Source organism: Hyperolius riggenbachi, chromosome 3 (assembly GCF_040937935.1).
Source record: "Hyperolius riggenbachi isolate aHypRig1 chromosome 3, aHypRig1.pri, whole genome shotgun sequence".
In the NCBI taxonomy this organism is placed as follows: domain Eukaryota; kingdom Metazoa; phylum Chordata; class Amphibia; order Anura; family Hyperoliidae; genus Hyperolius; species Hyperolius riggenbachi.
This window is the reverse complement of record NC_090648.1, coordinates 517956419-517981593: the sequence shown is the minus strand read 5'-3', so window position 1 is coordinate 517981593 and position 25175 is coordinate 517956419. Positions and strand designations below refer to the sequence as shown.

The 25175-nt window shown below is 44.6% G+C and overlaps 1 protein-coding gene across 1 annotated transcript in view; it reads right to left on the bottom strand.

The window, feature by feature from the left end:
- Nucleotides 1-25175, bottom strand: part of PDGFRB (platelet derived growth factor receptor beta) — a 302725-nt gene that overhangs the window by 41806 nt on the left and 235744 nt on the right. The window contains exons 13-17 of the mRNA XM_068278422.1: nt 24602-24734; nt 15222-15326; nt 11692-11802; nt 7391-7544; nt 4798-4961 (exon numbers count right to left, since the gene is read on the bottom strand). Of these exons, the coding sequence (XP_068134523.1) occupies nt 4798-4961; nt 7391-7544; nt 11692-11802; nt 15222-15326; nt 24602-24734 (667 nt within the window). The remainder of the gene's footprint in view (nt 1-4797; nt 4962-7390; nt 7545-11691; nt 11803-15221; nt 15327-24601; nt 24735-25175) is intronic.

Below are 25175 nucleotides of genomic sequence, written 5' to 3'. Positions count from 1 at the left end.
GTCCATACTATCGCCACCTAACTCAGACGTATGAGGTGGTGTACCTGCGCCTTCTTCTTGTTGTTTCAGTAGTGGCTGTGAATCAGTGATTTCACCACCACCAAATAACTCCTGCACAGTGTCAAATGCAGCGGAAGTGGTGCTTGTACTAGCGCTGGTGGCACTGGCTGCGGGAGATGAGGTGTTCTGTGTTAAATACTCAACCACGTCCTCACAATTTTGGGAAGTGATGGCACGTGCCTTCTTCTGAGCACTGTATTTTGGGACAGGTGCGCATGAAATCACAGCAACACCACCTCGCACAGACCTGCCGGTGCCTGGTGGCCTTCCTCTGGGTCTGCCTCTACCTCTTCCTCTACCTGGTTTGTCCATTTTGTCCATCTCGGGGGGATGCTAGGTATATGCAGTGAGCTGGGTTCACTCAACACAACAGGTAGTTATATGGAGTGAGGTGGGTTCACTGAACAGTAAAGGTACTTAGATGCAGTGAGGTGGGTTCACTCAACACAACAGGTAGTTAGATGCAGTGAGGTGGGTTCACTGAACAGTAAAGGTACTTAGATGAAGTGAGGGGGGTTCACTCAAAACAACAGGTAGTTAGATGCAGTGAGGTGGGTTCACTGAACAGTAAAGGTACTTAGATGCAGTGAGGTGGGTTCACTCAACACAACAGGTAGTTAGATGCAGTGAGGTGGGTTCACTGAAGAGTAAAGGTACTTAGATGCAGTGAGGTGGGTTCACTCAACACAACAGGTAGTTAGATGCAGTGAGATGGGTTCACTGAACAGTAAAGGTACTTAGATGCAGTGAGGTGGGTTCACTCAACACAACAGGTAGTTAGATGCAGTGAGGTGGGTTCACTGAACAGTAAAGGTACTTAGATGCAGTGAGGTGGGTTCACTCAACACAACAGGTAGTTAGATGCAGTGAGGCGGGTTCACTCAACACAACAGGTACTTAGATGCAGTGAGGTGGGTTCACTCAACACAACAGGTAGTTAGATGCAGTGAGGTGGGTTCACTGAACAGTAAAGGTAGTTAGATGCAGTGAGGTGGGTTCACTCAACACAACAGGTAGTTAGATGCAGTGAGGTGGGTTCACTGAACAGTAAAAGTACTTAGATGCAGTGAGGTGGGTTCACTCAACACAACAGGTAGTTAGATGCAGTGAGGTAGGTTCACTGAACAGTAAAGGTACTTAGATGCAGTGAGGTGGGTTCACTCAACACAACAGGTAGTTAGATGCAGTGAGGCGGGTTCACTCAACACAACAGGTACTTAGATGCAGTGAGGTGGGTTCACTGAACAGTAAAGGTAGTTAGATGCAGTGAGGTGGGTTCACTCAACACAACAGGTAGTTAGATGCAGTGAGGTGGGTTCACTGAACAGTAAAAGTACTTAGATGCAGTGAGGTGGGTTCACTCAACACAACAGGTAGTTAGATGCAGTGAGGTAGGTTCACTGAACAGTAAAGGTACTTAGATGCAGTGAGGTGGGTTCACGCAACACAACAGGTAGTTAGATGCAGTGAGGTGGGTTCACTGAACAGTAAAGGTACTTAGATGCAGTGAGGTGGGTTCACTCAACAAAATAGGTAGTAAGATGCAGTGAGGTGGGTTCACTGAACAGTAAAGGTACTTAGATGCAGTGAGGTGGGTTCACTCAACACAACAGGTAGTTAGATGCAGTGAGGTGGGTTCACTGAACAGTAAAGGTACTTAGATGAAGTGAGGTGGGTTCACTCAACACAACAGGTAGTTAGATGCAGTGAGGTGGGTTCACTGAACAGTAAAGGTACTTAGATGCAGTGAGGTGGGTTCACTCAACACAACAGGTAGTTAGATGCAGTGAGGTGGGTTCACTGAAGAGTAAAGGTACTTAGATGCAGTGAGGTGGGTTCACTCAACACAACAGGTAGTTAGATGCAGTGAGGTGGGTTCACTGAACAGTAAAGGTACTTAGATGCAGTGAGGTGGGTTCACTCAACACAACAGGTAGTTAGATGCAGTGAGGTGGGTTCACTCAACACAACAGGTACTTAGATGCAGTGAGGTGGGTTCACTCAACACAACAGGTAGTTAGATGCACTGAGGTGGGTTCACTGAACAGTAAAGGTAGTTAGATGCAGTGAGGTGGGTTCACTCAACACAACAGGTAGTTAGATGCAGTGAGGTGGGTTCACTGAACAGTAAAAGTACTTAGATGCAGTGAGGTGGGTTCACTCAACACAACAGGTAGTTAGATGCAGTGAGGTAGGTTCACTGAACAGTAAAGGTACTTAGATGCAGTGAGGTGGGTTCACTCAACACAACAGGTAGTTAGATGCAGTGAGGTGGGTTCACTGAACAGTAAAGGTACTTAGATGCAGTGAGGTGGGTTCACTCAACAAAACAGGTAGTAAGATGCAGTGAGGTGGGTTCACTGAACAGTAAAGGTACTTAGATGCAGTGAGGTGGGTTCACTCAACACAACAGGTAGTTAGATGCAGTGAGGTGGGTTCACTGAAGAGTAAAGGTACTTAGATGCAGTGAGGTGGGTTCACTCAACACAACAGGTAGTTAGATGCAGTGAGGTGGGTTCACTGAACAGTAAAGGTACTTAGATGCAGTGAGGTGGATTCACTCAACACAACAGGTACTTAGATGCAGTGAGGTGGGTTCACTCAACACAACAGGTAGTTAGATGCAGTGAGGTGGGTTCACTGAACAGTAAAGGTACTTAGATGCAGTGAGGTGGGTTCACTCAACACAACAGGTAGTTAGATGCAGTGAGGTAGCTTCACTGAACAGTAAAGGTACTTAGATGCAGTGAGGTGGGTTCACTCAACACAACAGGTAGTTAGATGCAGTGAGGTGGGTTCACTGAACAGTAAAGGTACTTAGATGCAGTGAGGTGGGTTCACTCAACACAACAGGTAGTTAGATGCAGTGAGGTGGATTCACTGAACAGTAAAGGTACTTAGATGAAGTGAGGGGGGTTCACTCAACACAACAGGTAGTTAGATGCAGTGAGGTGGGTTCACTCAACACAACAGGTAGTTAGATGCAGTGAGGTAGCTTCACTGAACAGTAAAGGTACTTAGATGCAGTGAGGTGGGTTCACTGAACAGTAAAGGTACTTAGATGCAGTGAGGTGGATTCACTCAACACAACAGGTAGTTAGATGCAGTGAGGTGGGTTCACTGAACAGTAAAGGTACTTAGATGCAGTGAGCTGGGTTCACTCAACACAACAGGTAGCTAGATGCAGTGAGGTTGGTTCACTGAACAGTAAAGGTACTTAGATGCAGTGAGGTGGGTTCACTCAACACAAAGCTAGGTATATGCAGTGATGAGGTGGGTTAAGTAAACACAACAGGTACTGGGTATATGCAGTACTTGGTAGTACAATGTGCAGGTCACTGTCACACACACAGGTAGTCACTGAATGTGCTGGGCTGCTGGCAGTGGCACACACACTATCAATTAGCAAGGCTGTTGAGGGGTGCTATAAAAGCAATAATAATCAGCCAGGAGCAAGCTAAGCAGCCAAGAACCTAACTAATCTGTCCCTAGAAGAACAAGTCTGCAGCAGCTGTCCCTAGTCTGTCTCTAGCAGGCACACGAGGGAGGCTAATGGCCGCCGGAGCCTGCCTTATATAAGGGGGGTGGGGCTCCAGGGCTTGGTGTAGCCTGAATGGCAACAGTGTGCCTGCTGACTGTGATGCAGAGGGTCAAAGTTGACCCTCATAGTGCATTATGGGGTGAATTGAACTTCCGCAAAAGTTCGCTTTGTCCAGGCGAACGCGAACCACCAAAGTTCGCCTGGAACCGTTCGCCGGCGAACAGTTCGCTACATCTCTAGTAATGAGGCAAACAATACCTCCAACACATGAAATACAGCAAATTTTACCTCCCACACATGCAATGAGGCAAACGTTACCTCTGACACATGAAATGCAGCAAACGTTACCTCCCATACATGCAATGAGGCAAACGTTACCTCTGACGCATGAAATGCAGCAAACTTTACCTCCCACACATGCAATGAGGCAAACGTTAACTCTGATGCATGAAATGCAGCAAACAATACCTCCAATACATGAAATGCAGAAAACGTGAAATGCCACTGGGTGGGGAGGAGTGGAAAGATGGGTGCCACTGGGTAATGAAGAAGGTGCCACTGGGTCAGGAGGAGGGAAGAGAAGGGTGCCACTGGGTGGGGAGGGGAAAGGAGGGTGCCACTGGGTAGTAAAGAAGGTGCCAATGGGTGGGGAGGAGGGGAAAGGAGAGTGCTATTAGGTGGGAAAGAAGATGCCACTGGGTGGGGAGGAGGAGAAAGGAGGGTGCCACTGGGTAGTGAAGAAGGTGCCAATGGGTGGGGAGGAGGGGACAGGAGGGTTCCACTGGGTGAGGAGCAGGGGAAAGGAGGGTGTTACTGGGTGGGAAAGAAGGTGCCACTTGAAGGGGAGGAGGGGGAAGGAGAGTGTTACTGGATGGGAAGAGGGGGTTACTGGGTGGGGAAGAGAGTACCATTGGGTGGGCACTGTATTGCTTCCCTCTTGTGCCCCTTGCAGTGTCAGTAAGTAACCCCTTGCAGTGTCAGTAAGTAATCTGGGGATGCGTGGAATTTTATACATTAAGCATTCCGTCCGTTGTACAGTTTTGGAGGAATTAAATCAGGTCCGGCAACATATGGACAGCACAAATATTCTAAGATAATGCCTTGTCTTTCATTGTGAGTCCTGCACTGTATACACCGTGTGTTACTATATAATCTGGCATATGAAACATGGTATTGTATTCAGGGACTTTACAGACCGGAAGTGGCGTAATTCTCCAGCTCGTATGTAGTTCCGTAATTAGACGGCTCAATCTCAGCATATTTTATTTCCTCCTTCAGATCCAGCATGGGCACATAGTAGATGTCATCTTTACTCATGTCCATGTAGCCCCCATCACTCTCTGTCGGGAATGTAATGTGGCTGCAAAACAAAGATAGAGAATTATAATTATTATTGTGTATTTATATAGCACTGACATCTTCTGTAGCACATTACAGAGTACATAGTCATGTCACTGACTGTCCTCAGAGGAGCTCACACTCTAATCCTACCATAGTCATAGTCTAATGTCCTACCATATTATTATTATGTATTTATATAGCACTGACATCTTCTGCAGCACATTACAGAGTACATAGTCATGTCACTGACTGTCCTCAGAGGAGCTCACAATCTAATCCTACCATAGTCATAGTATAATGTCCTACCATATTATTATTATGTATTTATATAGCACTGACACCTTCTGCAGCACTTTACAGAGTACATAGTCATGTCACTGACTGTCCTCAGAGGAGCTCACACTCTAATCCTACCATAGTCCTAGTCTAATGTCCTACCATATTATTATTATGTATTTATATAGCACTGACATCTTCTGCAGCACATTACAGAGTACATAGTCATGTCACTGACTGTCCTCAGAGGAGCTCACAATCTAATCCTAATATAGTCATAGTCTAACGTCCTACCATATTATTATGTATTTATATAGCACTGGCATCTCCTGCAGCACATTACAGAGTACATAGTCATGTCACTGACTGTCCTCAGAGGAGCTCACAATCTAATCCTAATATAGTCATAGTCTAATGTCCTACCATATTATTATGTATTTATATAGCACTGACATCTTCTGCAGCACATTACAGAGTACATAGTCATGTCACTGACTGTCCTCAGAGGAGCTCACAATCTAATCCTACCATAGTCATAGTCTAATGTCCTACCATATTATTATTATGTATTTATATAGCACTGACATCTTCTGTAGCACATTACAGAGTACATATTCATGTCACTGACTGTCCTCAGAGGAGCTCACAATCTAATCCTACCATAGTCATAGTCTAATGTCCTACCATATTATTATTATGTATTTATATAGCACTGACATCTCCTACAGCACATTACAGAGTACATAGTCATGTCACTGACTGTCCCCAGAGGAGCTCACACTCTAATCCTACCATAGTCATAGTCTAATGTCCTACCATATTATTATTATGTATTTATATAGCACTGACATCTTCTGCAGCACATTACAGAGTACATAGTCATGTCACTGACTGTCCTCAGAGGATCTCACAATCTGATCCTACTATAGTCATAGTGTAATGTCCTACCATATTATTATTATGTATTTATATAGCACTGACATCTCCTGCAGCACATTACAGAGTACATAGTCATGTCACTGACTGTCCTCAGAGGATCTCACAATCTAATCCAACCATACTCATAGTGTAATGTCCTACCATATTATTATTGTGTATTTATATAGCACTGACATCTCCTGCAGCACATTACAGAGTACATAGTCATGTCACTGGCTGTCCTCAGAGGAGCTCACACTCTAATCCTACCATAGTCATAGTCTAATGTCCTACCATATTATTATTATGTATTTATATAGCACTGACATCTTCTGCAGCACATTACAGAGTACATAGTCATGTCACTCACTGTCCTCAGAGGAGCTCACACTCTAATCCTACCATAGTCATAGTTTAATGTCCTACCATATTATTATTATGTATTTATATTGCACTGACATCTCCTGTAGCACATTACAGAGTACATAGTCATGTCACTGACTGTCCTCAGAGGAGCTCACACTCTAATCCTACCATAGTCATAGTCTAATGTCCTACCATATTATTATTATTATGTATTTATATAGCACTGACATCTTCTGCAGCACATTACAGAGTACATAGTCATGTCACTCACTGTCCTCAGAGGAGCTCACACTCTAATCCTACCATAGTCATAGTTTAATGTCCTACCATATTATTATTATGTATTTATATTGCACTGACATCTCCTGTAGCACATTACAGAGTACATAGTCATGTCACTGACTGTCCTCAGAGGAGCTCACACTCTAATCCTACCATAGTCATAGTCTAATGTCCTACCATATTATTATTATTATGTATTTATATAGCACTGACATCTTCTGCAACACATTACAGAGTACATAGTCATGTCACTGACTGTCCTCAGAGGAGCTCACACTCTAATCCTACCATAGTCATAGTCTGATTTCCTACCATATTATTATTATGTATTTATATAGCACTGACATCTCCTGCAGCACATTACAGAGTACATAGTCATGTCACTGACTGTCCTCAGAGGAGCTCACACTGTAATCCCTGCCTGCATTTTCCATAATCCTGTGTAGTTAGGTTGATGTTGGCTGTATCACGCTTGTATGTCTGACAGTTGTACATGGTTCTCTCAGTAGGAGTTCTTAGTCTACTCTATCAGATGTATAATTGGAGGGTTGCTAGAGAAGGTATTATGTTGTGTTATGGGGTATGGCTGATGCATGCGCAGGTTACCCGGACATCCGCTCTCCAGTAGAGGCATTGCTGTACACCTCAGACTCTTTCCTGGACTTGTCGGCGTAGTACTGCAGGAAGGTGTGCTTGTTTCTGTGTAAGTAATCCACCAGGTCTCCATATCTGCAGTATTCTGTCACTATGTATATAGGCCCTGGAACATAAGAACATAGCACAAATCTTCATTATTTTCTCACATTTATTGTATTAAGAGAAAATATGGATAACAGAAAAACAGCTTCCCCACTTCTTTCCCTGTGACTTTAAAGAGACATTGGGCTTGATTCACAAAAGAGTGCTAACTGTTAGCACGGCCATTTTCGCGCAAATTTTCGCATTGCGCGTGATCGTGAATTTTCGCGCGAAATGATAACGTTTTCGCGCGCAAACGCAAATTTCTTCACGAAAACAATATCATTTTCACGTGAAAATTCGCGTTTGCGCACGAAACCGTTATCGTTTCACGCGAAAATTCGCAAGCGCGCGCAGTGCGAAAATTTGCATGAAAATGGCCGTACTAACAGTTAGCACTCTTTTTTGAATCAAGCCCATACAGTGCTGCCCATAATTATTCATTCCCCTGGCAAATTTTGACTTAAAGTTACTTTTATTCAACCAGCAAGTCATTTTTTGACAGGAAATGACATGGGTGTCTCCCAGAAGATAATAAGATGATGTACAAGAGGCATTATTGTGGCAAAAATATATTTTTTGTCTTTTATTTATATTTGAGCAAAAAGTGTCCAGTCCAAAATTATTCATACCCTTCACAAACTGTCACAATCTGTGGAAAAAATCCAAAGTTCTATACCATTCCAAATAGTCCAAGCTGTTTTAAAGCATCCTACCGTATTTTTCGCCGTATAAGACTCACTTTTTCTCCCCCAAAAATAGGGAGAAAAAGTCCCTGCGTCTTATACGGCAAAGGCAGGGAATCCCCGACTTACGAACGCCCGCCGATACAGAACCGCTGACCCGCCGCCAGGTCGGGGATTCCCTGCCTTTCAGTGCCTGCCTTCCTCCCTCCCTCCCGCCCGCCCGAGTTTCCTGATCCCCCCGTCCCCGAGTGTCAATAGCGGCAACTTACCTTTAACATGCTCCCGCGGCGATCCCGGATAATTGCGCTGCCCCCCGCTAGCATGCGCTCCCTCCCCCTTGCGGATCTGGCCCCCCCCCGGGTGTGTGAATCAGCAGCGGCAGCTTACCTCCACAATGCGCCCGCGATGAATGGGGACATCCCTCTCCCCGGCACTTCGCGCTCTAGTGACTGGCTTGAACTGTGCGTCATCAGTTCAAGCCAGTCACTAGAGCGCGAAGTGCCGGGGAGAGGGATGTCTCCATTCATCGCGGGCGCACTGTGGAGGTAAGCTGCCGCTGCTGATTCACACACCCGGGGGGGGCCAGATCCGCAAGGGGGAGGGAGCGCATGCTAGCGGGGGGCAGCGCAATTATCCGGGATCGCCGCGGGAGCATGTTAAAGGTAAGTTGCCGCTATTGACACTCGGGGACGGGGGGATCAGGAAACTCGGGCGGGCGGGAGGGAGGGAGGAAGGCAGGGGGGCACAGGAGGACACATGGGGGGACAGAGGCGACATGAGGGGCAAGTGAGACACATTGGGGGCCACGGGAGGACACATTGGGGGCCACAGGAGGACACATTGGGGGCAACAGGAGGACACATTGGGGGCCACAGGAGGACACATTGGGGGCCACAGGAGGACATATGGGGGCACAGAGGCGACATGAGGGGCAAATGAGGACACATTGGGGGTCACAGGAGGACATATGGAGGGCACAGAAGCACACATGAGGGGGCACAGAAGGACACACAGGACACATGGGGGGCACATGAGGACACACAGGACACATGGGCGGCACAGGAGGACACACAGGACACATGGGGGGCACAGGAGGACACATGGGGGGCACAGGAGGACACACAGAAGGACACATGGGGATATGGAAAGCACAGGAGCACACATGAGGACATATAGAAGGACATTTACAAGACGCTCCTGGAATATGGACGCACCAGGTTTAGTATTTTTTTTTTCCCTGGTTTTTGCCCTCCAAACTTGGGTGCGTCTTATATTCCGGAGCATCTTATACGGCGCGAAATACGGTAATTACCCTGATTAATTGGGAACAGCTGTTTTATTCCACTCAACAGGTGAGAAACAGCAGCTTTCTGCAGTTGGTTTGTGGACAGTCATGGCTAAGACAAAGGAGCTCAGTGAGGACCTGCAGCTGCACATTGTGGCTGCTCACTAGTCAGGAAAGGGCTACAAGGCCGTTTTCTAAATGTTTTCAAGTTACAGTGGCTATAGTTCAAAGTATGATTAAAAAATGTTCCGCACTGTGGGAAATCTCAGAGGACGTGGCCGGAAGCCAAAAGTGACACCTGTGCTGGCCAGGAGGATAGTGAGAGAGGTGAAAAAGAATCCAAGGATCACCACCAAGGCCATCCTGGTGAATCTGGGCTCTGCTGGTGGTAATGTCTCAAGGCAGACAATCCAATGAACACTGCACACTGCCGGGTTCCACGGATGCAGAACAAGGAGGACGCCACTTCTCCAGATAAGGCACACAAAAGCTCGCTTGGCCTTTGCAAATGCTCATCTGGACAAAGAAGAAGACTTCTGGTCTTGTGTGTTATGGTCAGATGAAACAAAAATTGTATTGTTTGGTCACAATGATATTTCCTTCATTTGGCATAAAACAGGAGAAGCCTTCAACCCAAAGAACACCATCCCCACTGTCAAACATCCGAGGAGGAACCGCACACCACTGTGAACCTGAGTAACAGTCAATGATAAATCCAGAAGGTCCGCACACTCATATGTAGACCAAGTCTGCTGTTTTATTCAAAAAAGGTGACACAATTCCATTCCATAACCAACGATTCTTTTTGTGGGAACCCCGAGGGGTCCCCTTTGTCAAGGTAACCCCGTTACCATTCTGTGTGTTTACCTTGACAAAAGGGACCCCTCTGGGCCCCGAAACGAATCGTTGGTTATGGAATGGAATTGTGTTACGTTTTTTGAATAAAACAGCAGACTTGGTCTACATATGAGTGTGCGGACCTTCTGGATTTACCACTGTCAAACATGGTGGTGGGAACCTAATGCTTTGGGGGTGTTTTTCAGCCAATGAATCTGTAAACCTAATCACAGTAAACGCCCACCATGAAAAAAGAGGATTCTCAACGACAACATCAGGCAGTCTGCAGAGAAACGTGGCCTTGGGCACCAGTAGACAGTATGACAATGACCCAAAACACACAGCAAAAGTGGTGAAGAAATGGTTAGCAGACAACAACATTAACGTTATTGGAGTAACCCAGCCAGAGTCCTGACTTGAATCCAATTGAGAATCTGTGGAGGGAGCTAAAGATCAGGGTGATGGCAAGAAGACCCTCCAACCTGAAAGATTTGGAGCTCATTGCTAAAGATGAATGGGCAAAAATACCTGTGGAGACATGCAAAAAGCTGGTCTGCAGTTATAGGAAGCTGTAGTAGCCAATAAAGGCGTTTTTTTTGATTATTGAGAAGGGTGTGAATAATTTTGGACTGGAGACTTTTTGTTCCAATGTAAATAAAAGCTGAGAAAAGTTTTTCCCACAATAATGCCTCTTGTACATCATCGTATTATCTTTTGGGAGACGCCTATGTCATTTCCCATCAAACAATTACTTTCTGGTTAAATAAAAGTAAGTTTAAGTCAGAATTTGCCAGGGGTATGAATAATTATGGGCAGCACTGTACAGTAGAATGTGAAATAATCAAAGAGTCAAGTATGCAGGATATCCACTTTTACATTAATTCATCCTGGTTTCAGCATCAGAAACACTTCCTATAGCTATATATAGCACTATATTGGTATGTAGACCCACCCTCCCAGTGATGTCACAGCCTAGGCTGCTCAGATAGCTGGGATTTTTCTCCCAGGGCATTTATACTGGCTTTGGAACTCTCAGCAAACAAACATTCCACAGAGATCACCTGAAAGCACTAACAATGTTGCTGCCTGTGATAAATGTTAGAATGTAAATCAGGGAGAGGAAAGATTTTACAATGGCCAAACACTGACTAAATAAAGAAATAAGAAATAAGAAAAAAAATGTTTATTCATTACATTATTTTCAGTGCAGTTCCTCTTTTAGTTCACTACAGGAACTTTAAACTGCTGCTGCTGCTGCTGCTACTACATTCTCAGTATTATTGTCTGTGAGGAGGCATGCGATGTATGTATTGTTTTGTGCACTGCCCCCCCATGTATGCAGTGTGTATAGCAGGTCTTACCCCCTTTGGTACATGCTGCTAGCAGGTTGACAATGTTTAGGTGTGGCCCCAGATGGCTCATGATCTTCAGCTCAGACATGAGGGCTTGCTTCTCACTGCTGCTGGCAGTCGCTGTAACAAGACATCAGTGTGTGTAAATATGTATGCCATACCATACCACAGATATACCATACCATAGAGTATAGAAATACCATACCATACCATACCATAGACATACCATACCATAGACATACCATACCATACCATAGACATATCGTACCATAGACATACCATAGAGTATAGAAATACCATACCATAAACATACCATACCACAGATATACCATACCATAGAGTATAGATATACCATACCATAGACATACCATACCGCAGATATACCATACCATAGACATTCCATACCATACCATAGACATTCCATACCATAGACATACCATAGCATAGACATAGACATACCATAGACATAACATACCATACCATAGACATAACATACCATACCATAGACATACCATAGACATAACATACCATACCATACTCATATCATACCATAGTCATACCATACCATAGTCATACCATACCATAGTCATACCATACCATAGTCATACCATACCATAGACATACCATAGACATAACATACCATACCATAGACATACCATAGACATACCATAGCATAGACATAGACATACCATAGACATAACATACCATACCATAGACATACCATACCATAGACATACCATAGACATAACATACCATACCATACTCATATCATACCATAGTCATACCATACCATAGACATACCATACCATACACATACCATACCATAGACATACCATACCATACTCATATTATACCATAGTCATACCATACCATAGTCATACCATACCATAGACATACCATAGACATACCATACCATAGACATACCATACCATAGTCATACCATACCATAGACATACCATAGACATACCATACCATAGACATACCATACCATAGACATACCATAGACATACCATACCATAGACATACCATACCATAGACATACCATAGACATACCATAGACATACCATACCATAGACATACCATACCCTACACAGACCATACCATAGACATACCATACCATAGACATACCATACCATACCATAGACATACCATACCATAGACATACCATACCATAGACATACCATACCCAGGGCCGGCCCGCTCATGAGGCGGGGTGAAACTTTTGCCTCAGGCGGCACTTCTAGGAGGGTGGCAACCGCCTGTCCGTGGGTGCGGAGGGGGGGGGGGGGGAGGGCGGCCACCGAGCTGGAGCGGTAGCAGGCAGAAAGGGGGTATTGGGCCTAGCGGCGGGGAGGGGGGTCGTATCCCCCCCTCCCTCGCCTGGGTACCCCGATCTGCGCTCCACCTCCAGATTTAAGGGGTTACATAGCAGCCGATAGTAAGAGGGACGGGTGTGGATCACTCACCTATTCCGGTTCCAGCGTGCGCTCCACTGATGTCACTTCCTGCAACGCCGCCCACTGTATTGTAAGTTGACAGCGTTGCAAGAAGTGACGTTAATGGAGCGCACGCTGGAACCGGAAGAGGTGAGTGATCCCCGCCCGTTACCTCTTACTATCGGCTGTTATGTAACCATTTAAAGCTGGAGGTGGAGCGCAGATCAGGGGACCCAGGTGAGGGAGGGGGGATCCGACCCCCCTCCCCACCACTAGGCCCAATACCCCCCTTCTGCCCGCTACCCCTCCAGCTCGGAGGCCGGCCCCACCGCACCCACGGCTGGGGGGGAGCAATTTTTTCTAAGTTTGCCTGAGGCGGCAAAAAGTCTAGGGCCGGCCCTGACCATACCATACCATAGACATACCATACCATAGACATACCATAGACATAACATACCATACCATAGACATACCATAGACATAACATACCATACCATAGACATACCATACCATAGACATACCATAGACATAACATACCATACCATAGACATACCATAGACATAACATACCATACCATAGACATACCATACCATAGACATACCATACTATAGTCATACCATACCATAGTCATACCATACCATAGACATACCATACCATAGACATACCATAGACATAACATACCATACCATAGACATACCATAGACATAACATACCATACCATAGACATACCATACCATAGACATACCATAGACATACCATACTATAGTCATACCATAGACATACCATACCATAGACATACCATACTATAGTCATACCATAGACATAGACATACCATAACCAGGGTCGGACTGGGCCACAGTAGTACAGTTTTTTCCCTCGGTGGGCCACGCCTCCAGGTCTCTGGTGCCCCCCCCCCCTTCCTTGTATGACAGAGCTCCAATCCAGCACAAAAATTCTCTTCTCAGTGCTGTAATCACTCATGCTGAGAGCAGTGGCGTAAGTAAGGAGCTGTGGGCCCCGATGCAAGTTTTAGAATGGGGCCCCCAAGCACTCTATACATAACAATTGATTAGGCGCACCAAAACCTGCCAATGGCAACTACAGTGTCAGAGGTGCAAGAAGGGGAATGATTACCACTGTTCAAAGTATCTATCGAAGTGATTATTATGAGCACAGGACCAATAGAGAGGTAATACTGTAATTGAGGGAGGGCCCTTCAGGGCCCCTCTGGCCCAAGGGCCCCGATGCAGTTGCAACCTCTGCAAAGTAGGACATTACTTTACATTGAAGTAGGGGACTCTATGCAAAGTTTTGCTGGGCAGCAGTGTCTCTGAATTACAATGCTGCTAAGATCATGTACATTTGGCCCTGTCCATAATACATCATGACCACGCCCACCTTCCAGTGCATGGTCACGCCCCTTTTTCACCACAATCATGGGATGTGTGTTCCCCAGGTTGAAATTTCTTTGGTGGGCCGCCAGTGTCCCAGTCCGACCCTGACCATAACATAGTTATTTGCAACTGGGCCATGGACCCCTATTAAATTCACCTTTCTCCTGTGTTTTCCCTGGGTGATACTGTCACAACTTGTCAATAAAATGCCTTTTAAACCACCAGCAAACAAAAAAATACTCCAAATAATTTTGGTATTACTTTTCACCTACTTTTTTGTACTTTTTGAGTTGCAAAGTGCTGAAAAGTCATTCTAAAGAGGAGATGAAAATGTATCTCCTAGAAGAAAGTGTGAATTGCCTATGGGCATATGGGCCATGGTGTGACAGTATATCCTAGGAGAAAGCGTGAATTGCCTATGGGCATATGGGCCATGGTGTGACAGTATATCCTAGGAGAAAGTGTGAATTGCCTATGGGCATATGGGCCATGGTGTGACAGTATATCCTAGGAGAAAACTTAGGAGAAAAGTTATTGGCATAGAAGCCCTGATCTGTGTATCTCTTGAACCATCTCTCCTTATAGTTGAGGACTAGGAGGTGAATAATAAGTGAGGTATTTCCTGAGATAAGTTGTGTGAATCGTGTCGTTACACGTTGGCCCATCCTGTGTGTGGCAAGCTCTAGAAAGATGTTCAAACACAACTCACACTTCAGCATCTTCACGGCCACTTTGGTGGTGGACTGGGCGTGGCCTAAGCCGTGTGCCGTGGCTTCTACCACTCTTCCAAAGGCGCCAGAGCCGAGGGTGCGACCTGAAAACAAGAGGTGCGCGAGATTAGTTTATACAGCGCCTGATCATAGTACACAATGACATAGATTATTACCGTATATACTCGAGTATAAGCCGACCCCCTACAGTATATCAGCCCATTATACACAATGACATAGCATATTACAGAATATCAGCCCATTCTACACAACGACATAGCATATTACAGTATATCAGCCCATTATACACAACGACATAGCATATTACAGAATATCAGCCCATTATACACAACGACATAGCATGGTACAGTATATCAGCCCATTATACACAACGACATAGCATATTACAGAATATCAGCCCATTATACACAACGACATAGCATATTACAGTATATCAGCCCATTATACACAATGACATAGCATATTACAGAATATCAGCCCATTCTACACAACGACATAGCATATTACAGTATATCAGTACATTCTACACAACGACATAGCATATTACAGTATATCAGCCCATTATACACAACGACATAGCATATTACAGTATATCAGCCCATTATACACAACGACATAGCATATTACAGTATATCAGTACATTCTACACAACGACATAGCATATTACAGTATATCAGCCCATTATACACAACGACATAGCATATTACAGAATATCAGCCCATTATACACAACGACATAGCATGGTACAGAATATCAGCCCATTATACACAACGACATAGCATATTACAGTATATCAGCCCATTATACACAACGACATAGCATATTACAGTATATCAGCCCATTATACACAACGACATAGCATATTACAGTATATCAGCCCATTATACACAACGACATAGCATATTACAGTATATCAGCCCATTATACACAACGACATAGCATATTACAGTATATCAGCCCATTATACACAACGACATAGCATATTACAGTATATCAGCCCATTCTACACAACGACATAGCATATTACAGAATATCAGCCCATTATACACAACGACATAGCATATTACAGTATATCAGCCCATTATACACAATGACATAGCATATTACAGAATATCAGCCCATTCTACACAACGACATAGCATATTACAGTATATCAGCCCATTATACACAACGACATAGCATATTACAGTATATCAGCCCATTCTACACAACGACATAGCATATTACAGTATATCAGCCCATTATACACAACGACATAGCATATTACAGTATATCAGCCCATTATACACAACGACATAGCATGGTACAGAATATCAGCCCATTATACACAACGACATAGCATATTACAGAATATCAGCCCATTATACACAACGACATAGCATATTACAGTATATCAGCCCATTATACACAACGACATAGCATATTACAGAATATCAGTACATTCTACACAACGACATAGCATATTACAGTATATCAGCCCATTATACACAACGACATAGCATGGTACAGAATATCAGCCCATTATACACAACGACATAGCATATTACAGAATATCAGCCCATTATACACAACGACATAGCATATTACAGAATATCAGCCCATTCTACACAACGACATAGCATATTACAGTATATCAGCCCATTATACACAACGACATAGCATATTACAGTATATCAGCCCATTATACACAACGACATAGCATATTACAGAATATCAGCCCATTATACACAACGACATAGCATATTACAGTATATCAGCCCATTCTACACAACGACATAGCATATTACAGTATATCAGCCCATTCTACACAACGACATAGCATATTACAGTATATCAGCCCATTCTACACAACGACATAGCATATTACAGAATATCAGCCCATTATACACAACGACATAGCATATTACAGTATATCAGCCCATTCTACACAACGACATAGCATATTACAGTATATCAGCCCATTCTACACAACGACATAGCATATTACAGAATATCAGCCCATTATACACAACGACATAGCATATTACAGTATATCAGCCCATTCTACACAACGACATAGCATATTACAGTATATCAGCCCATTATACACAACGACATAGCATATTACAGAATATCAGCCCATTATACACAACGACATAGCATATTACAGTATATCAGCCCATTCTACACAACGACATAGCATATTACAGAATATCAGCCCATTATACACAACGACATAGCATATTACAGTATATCAGCCCATTCTACACAACGACATAGCATATTACAGTATATCAGCCCATTATACACAACGACATAGCATATTACAGTATATTAGCCCATTCTACACAACGACATAGCATATTACAGTATATCAGCCCATTATACACAACGACATAGCATATTACAGTATATTAGCCCATTCTACACAACGACATAGCATATTACAGTATATCAGCCCATTCTACACAACGACATAGCATATTACAGTATATCAGCCCATTCTACACAACGACATAGCATATTACAGAATATCAGCCCATTATACACAACGACATAGCATATTACAGTATATCAGCCCATTCTACACAACGACATAGCATATTACAGTATATCAGCCCATTATACACAACGACATAGCATATTACAGAATATCAGCCCATTATACACAACGACATAGCATATTACAGTATATCAGCCCATTCTACACAACGACATAGCATATTACAGAATATCAGCCCATTATACACAACGACATAGCATATTACAGTATATCAGCCCATTCTACACAACGACATAGCATATTACAGTATATCAGCCCATTATACACAACGACATAGCATATTACAGTATATTAGCCCATTCTACACAACGACATAGCATATTACAGAATATCAGCCCATTCTACACAACGACATAGCATATTACAGTATATCAGCCCATTATACACAACGACATAGCATATTACAGAATATCAGCCCATTATACACAACGACATAGCATGGTACAGTATATCAGCCCATTATACACAACGACATAGCATATTACAGCATATCAGCCCATTCTACACAACGACATAGCATATTACAGTATATCAGCCCATTATACACAACGACATAGCATATTACAGTATATCAGCCCATTATACACAACGACATAGCATATTACAGTATATCAGCCCATTATACACAACGACATAGCATATTACAGTATATCAGCCCATTATACACAACGACATAGCATATTACAGTATATCAGCCCATTATACACAACGACATAGCATATTACAGTATATCAGCCCATTCTACACAACGACATAGCATATTACAGTATATCAGCCCATTATACACAACGACATAGCATATTACAGTATATCAGCCCATTCTACACAACGACATAGCATATTACAGTATATCAGCCCATTCTACACAACGACATAGCATATTACAGTATATCAGCCCATTATACACAACGACATAGCATATTACAGTATATCAGCCCATTCTACACAACGACATAGCATATTACAGTATATCAGCCCATTATACACAACGACATAGCATATTACAGTATATCAGCCCATTATACACAAAAGTCATTTATGGCTCATTTTACTCTGGAAACTTTTTATTTGTCTATGTTTGCACATATTTTATATTTTTCGCCATAGTGCCTCTTTGAGGACCAGAGACTGCTGGTACGGTAAACAGCCGCAATAATCCACCTCTCCCGTCAGTCACTCCATTTTGCCCCGCCTCAGGTCCCTCCCTCTGCCGTCCCTTTGATGGTAGAGCGCTGTGCGTCGGTCAGGTGCCGCTTTTTTATTGGCTCCTGACCCTGTCAATCAATGTAAGCCAATGGGATTGGCTTACAGTGAAGACAAGGTCAGCAGCCAATGAAACAGGCTCCTGGCTGACTCACAGAGCTCTGCCGTCTTATAGACGGCAGGTTGAGTGTAATACGGTAGGGAGAAAATGGAGCGATTCGTGGTATCGGCGGTAAAGGTAGGGATGCGTGATTCAGCAGGATGTTGAATCTACGTCCAGTCAGAGCAGCAGCACCACCTGCTGGATTCCTACTGCGTCAGTTCAGAACTAGTTAAGAACATTAACCACTTGATGACTGAGGATTTTTCCCCTTGTGGACTAGAGCAATTGTCACCTGACAGCGCTCCTCCCTTTCTTTTGCCAATAACTTAATTACTACTTATCACAGCGTAATGATCTATATCTTGTTTTTCTCGCCACCAATTAGGCTTTATTTGGGAGGTACAGTATGCTAAGAATTATTTTATCCTAAATTTTAACATGAATAATAAGAAAGAAATTGAAAAAAAATGCATTATTTCTCAGTTTTTGGCCATTATAGTGTAAAAATAAATCGTTCTACTGTGGATAAAAGCCGCACATTTTATTTGCCCGTTTGTCCCGGGACATCTAATGGAGAGATAGTCCTGACAGGGCTTCCATAGATGCCCACCAAGTGCAGAGCAGAATCAGAAGCAGCAGATAAATGGGAGAAAAAGGAAAGAGAAATTCTGCGTTCTACTACAAGGGAAGACTTCACACGTAGTACAGTCCAAGCCTGCTTCATCAGGAAACTGTCTCCAGGAACAGCTGAAAGAAGGTGACACCCAAACCGGAGTACAAGTGCCCAGCTGAGGTTGCCGAGGTGGCTGAGGATGGCCTATACCCCTACTGCGCTGACGGGCCCATTCTGGCCAGCGGATCCGGTGAGTCCTTTCATATTGCGGGGGGGGGGGGGGGGGGGGAGTGGTGTTTATGACACATTCCTGCCCCTGTGTGTCAAGTGCAAGTTGAATTACCGCTAAATGCAGGGAAGACTGTTCCATTAGAGCGCTTATACCCATATATGTTACAATTTATGCTTAGTTTTTCACAGAAAGTAGGGAGCGCTCCACCTGATGACATTGGTGTTCGGCCAGCTCTTCTCAAACTAACTTGTTTGCTTGTAATAGCATTTATATTGTATATGTTGTGATCCGTGAGCGCCATTATATGTTTTGTACTGCTAGTACAATGTATGGTGACAATATCTTATTTGGAAATAAAGGTGCATTTTTTTCAGTGTTGTGTCCATCACTGATTAAAGGCCCATAAATTAAAAATTAATAGTAATATACCACCTTGACATACATTTTAAAAAAAGTTCAGTCCCTAAGGCTATATATATATATATATATATATATATATATATATATATATATATATATATATGTATATATATATATATATATATATTTAGTTTGTTTATGTAAATCCCCCCCCCCATATAAAAAAATTGGGTACTATGGGAGGGTGTGGGAGGGAAATAGTTAATTATATAAGTAAGTCAGTGTGGGGATTTTTATTAAATAAAAATGAATTTTGGTGTAATTTACTATTTGGCCACAAGATCTCCTCATTCATTATTTCTGATTCACCTACATAAGCACGTGAATGGGAAGTAATGCGTAGCCGTGTAACAACAGGAAGATACAATGAATGCCGGTGTTGTGTCTGATTACGCTGCCTGTGGATTAGCGCTGCCCCGCATGCGCAGTAGGAGACTGTACGGCCACAGTTACTATTTCATAATGCTGCTGATGGTAACATAATAGATATCTCCACTTCCACACATCCTACACACCTCAAATTTTCAGGGTAGGGAGGGGATCCCCCGAACTACCTCTATACCAAATTGCAGCCCCCGAGACCCACTGGTTACCGAGATAGGGTTCTCTAATCTATCTCCTGAACCAGCGGGGCTCGGGGGCTGCAATTTGGCATAGAGGTAGTTCGGGGGTTCCCCACCCTACCCTGAAAATTTGAAGAGTGTAGGATGTGTGGAAGCGGAGATATTTATTATGTTACCATCAGCAGCATAATTAACTTCACACTGCGCATGCATGCTACTCAGTGTGGGAGGAGCTTCCGGGCAGCGAGATCAGACATTACACCTCCAGCCCCAAAACCAGCATGTGTGCTACTCAGTGTGGAGGGGAGCTTCCGGGCAGCGCGATCAGACATTACACCTCCAGCCCCGAAACCAGCATGTGTGCTACTCAGTGTGGAGGGGAGCTTCCGAGCAGCGCGATCAGACATTACACCTCCAGCCCCGGAACCAGCATGACTGCTACTCAGTGTGGGAGGAGCTTCCGGGCAGCGCGATCAGACATTACACCTCCAGCCCCGAAACCAGCATGTGTGCTACTCAGTGTGGAGGGGAGCTTCCGGGCAGCGCGATCAGACATTACACCTCCAGCCCCGGAACCAGCATTTGTGCTACTCAGTGTGCGAGGAGCTTCCGGGCAGCGCAATCAGACATTACACCGGTGTCTCGTAGGGTATTCACTAAATCGGGGACTTAGATTTATGAATGGGAATTGCGGTCCCATTCATTAACCTCCCTGCTAAGAGGCGGTAATGGCGGCGCGTGGGCGAACGGGAGCGAGCGTTGGCTGCACGCCACTGCAGACTTGTATTCACGGCCCTGGTCCATCCTGTGAACTTTGCAGGGCGGTGAATGTACTGCATGGCGTGCAGCAAGTAGTTAAAGAGACACTGGTTGAACTCAATGGACGTATGTCTTTTTTCAACCAAAATAACTATGTAACTATGTAACTATGAAGCAAAAAATAAAATAAAAATGGTGATATAATGAATTGGTTGTGCAGTACAGATAATTACTAGAGCATTAGTAGCAAAGAAAATATTCTCATATTTTTAGTTTCAGTTATATAGTGTTTTTTATAACTTTGCATCATTCTCTAATATTTGCAGTTCACACACTACTCAGCATTCTAAATGATTTTACAGAGCAGGCCAGTGAACTATTGACTTGTCCTCTGGAGAGAAAAAGAACATACAGCAACTGACAGTTGAGATAGCAAGCTTCAGAAGACAGAGCTCTCTGCGACTTTTTACTTTTTTGCTAATTCATCCATATTTTCACAGGTGCGGTAGAAGTTTGATAATTTACGGAAATACTATGCTTTAATTCACAAAGAGCTGATTGGTAACAGCAGAGCAGTGTGGAGATGTCTGATACCGGCTCGTAATCACAAGTCGGTATTCACGATTAAAAACCCGCCAACTTTAGCGGTTAATAGCAAAGCCCCCTTACATGCTAGAAACACCAAATATGCCAGATATGTGAAGAAGAACAATGGAAAGGTGAAACAAGAGGACATTATTTTTTCAAAAAGACCTTTTCAAGTTTCAAAGGAAAAAAGTATACATTGGAATGCGGTAAATGACAGTTAATGTATTTACCGCATTTAAATGTATATTTTATCAATTTTGTCTTTTTAAAAAAAAATTCCCCTTGTTCTCACTGTTCTTCTTCACATATCTGGCAAATTGTGCTGCTTCTTGCATGTAAGGGAGCTTTGCTATTAACCGTTAGAGTCGGCGGGTTTTTAATCACGAATACCGACTTGTGATTGGTGATTACATGCGGTTATTTGACTCAAAACCAAACTCGAGTCGGATATCCCTTTCTACTCGTGACTGTAATCGCGAGTCAATTTGTAAGTGGGCGAAGTCAAACTGGTGATCACTCTAATTGGTGATTGGGCTATCCGAGCACCACTGGCGGTAATGCTTGATGAATGGACGCCTTAATCCCTTATGTCAGGGTTAGGGTTAGTACAAGTGCTGTACAGAGGTGTCACTTGCCTAGAGATTAGCGGTGTGCTGCTATGGCGTGTGGAGGAGGGGCGGTGCATGGTGCAGAACAGGGCAGCCTCTGGTGGGCGGAGTGATCAGGGGAACAATGCTCTTGGGAGTGAGTCAGGCATTGGACTTCAGGAAAGACGGATCTTTCAGCCAGGAGGCTCCTGTACTCACACTATCTTCTTAGCCAAGGAAGTCCCTAGAGAGAACCAAAGGTCAGAGACATATGGAGGCTGCCATGTTCATTTTCTACAATGCAGATTGCCTGGCAGCCCTGCTGCTCCTCTGCCTCTAATGCTTTTAGCCATAGCACCTGAACAAGCATGCAGATCAGGTGAATTAGCCACATGCTTGTTTCAGGGTTGTGACTCAGACTCTACTGGGGCCAGAACTAAGATCAGCAGGACGGCCAGACAACTGGTATTGTCTAAAAGGAAATAAATATAGCAGCCTTCATATCACTCACACCGCAGGGTCACGTCTATGGCCATCTCAGTCTAGGCCAGGCATGGGCAAACTTGGCCCTCCAACTGTTAAGGAACTACAAGTCCCACGATGCATTGCAGGAGTCTGACAGCCACAGTCATGACTCATAAAGGCAAATGCATTGTGGGACTTGTAGTTCCGTAACAGCTGGAGGGCCGAGTTTGCCCATGCCTGGGCTAGAGTAATGTGGCATGTGTAAATTATTATACCCTCATTCCTCACCATAGATGCAGCAGTGTAACTAGGACAGTAGCCCAGGACTGTAGGGATCTCCTTTAGGTTGCACTGGTGTACGCTGTGTGTGTTCCTTCCCACAGCAGGGCCATGTGGTGTTCTTATAGCTGGCCTGTAGATGTCACTGTTTTACTTGTAGTACTGGATAAGATTATCTAGACTGTTGTGGGTTGGTGGTTCCTGTTCTGGTGGCTGGCTAGGAAAGTGGAGGGAAGACACTGCTAATCAGAGTTATCCTGCCTCCGTGACTACTGAACACAACAACCTCCCCCCTCCCAGATGTCTCCACCCTGCTGTGATGATAAGGTGCCCCGCCTCACGCCCCCTCCCCTGTGATGACAAGGTGCCCCGCCTCCTGCCCCCCTTCCCGTGATAATAAAGTGTTCCGCCTCCTGCCCCCTCCCTGTGATAAGGTGCCCCGCCTCCTCCCCCCTCCCCATGATAAGGTGCCCCGCCTCCCCCCCCTCCCCATGATAATAAGGTGCCCCGCCTCCTCCCCCTCCCCCGTGATGACCAGGTGCCCGCCTACTGCCCCCCTCCCCGTGATAATAAGGTGTTCCGCCTCCTGCCCCCTCCCTGTGATAATAAGGTGTCCCGCCTCCTCCCCATGATAATAAGGTGCCCGCCTCCTCCCCCTCCCCCGTGATGACAAGGTGCCCCGCCTCCTGCCCCCTCCCCGTGATAATAAGGTGCCCCGCCTCCTGCCCCCTCCCCGTGATAATAAGGTGCCCCGCCTCCTGCCCCCCTCCCTGTGATAATAAGGTGCCCCGCCTCCTGCCCCCCTCCCTGTGATAATAAGGTGCCCCGCCTCCTGCCCCCCTCCCTGTGATAATAAGGTGTCCCGCCTCCTGCCCCCCTCCCTGTGATAATAAGGTGTCCCGCCTCCTGCCCCGGGACTACTGAACAGAACAGGTCACGGCTGCATAGTGTCACATTTAGCTGCTTGGCTGGAGTGCCATGAAGTGTCATATGTATAGTATTACCTAGAACCAGCTTGTCTCTGGATATCTCCCAGCTGGAGTCGTAGGGGAGCTGCAGAGGGTCCACGTAGATGTACTCATGGCCGTCAGAGCTGACCGACTCGATCACCTTCCAGCGAATCTCATAGCGGGGCTTCTGCGGGACAAGAAAGAGAAGTCACCGGCTGAGCTAGGACTGGAATAGTGGAGTCACATGACTCTGCAGAGACTGGACCATGGGAGGTCAGCTTGGAATGTCCACCTTAATACAGCTTTCTTGAATACAGCAGTAAACAACATAAAGGCTCATTCTGTTATTGGCTCAGAGATGGATGCAAAATACTGGTTACCTCGTGACTTTTGTCAAATTAATAAAATATGAACTAAACTTCTTCTACTGGAGTCCATCTCTGCCACGTTCTGCATGTTTCTTCCTAGTGTGCCCTAGCGCCATCTCACAGGATGGAAATACAGAATTCACTGCTTCTGTGAACTGGCTCATGCAGTTTGTGAAAGGGTCTGTGACCCCAAACAGTAGTCTGTCTCTGCTGGATACCTTTTATATGCAATAACAGAGCTGTAATGACCCGTCTATGGA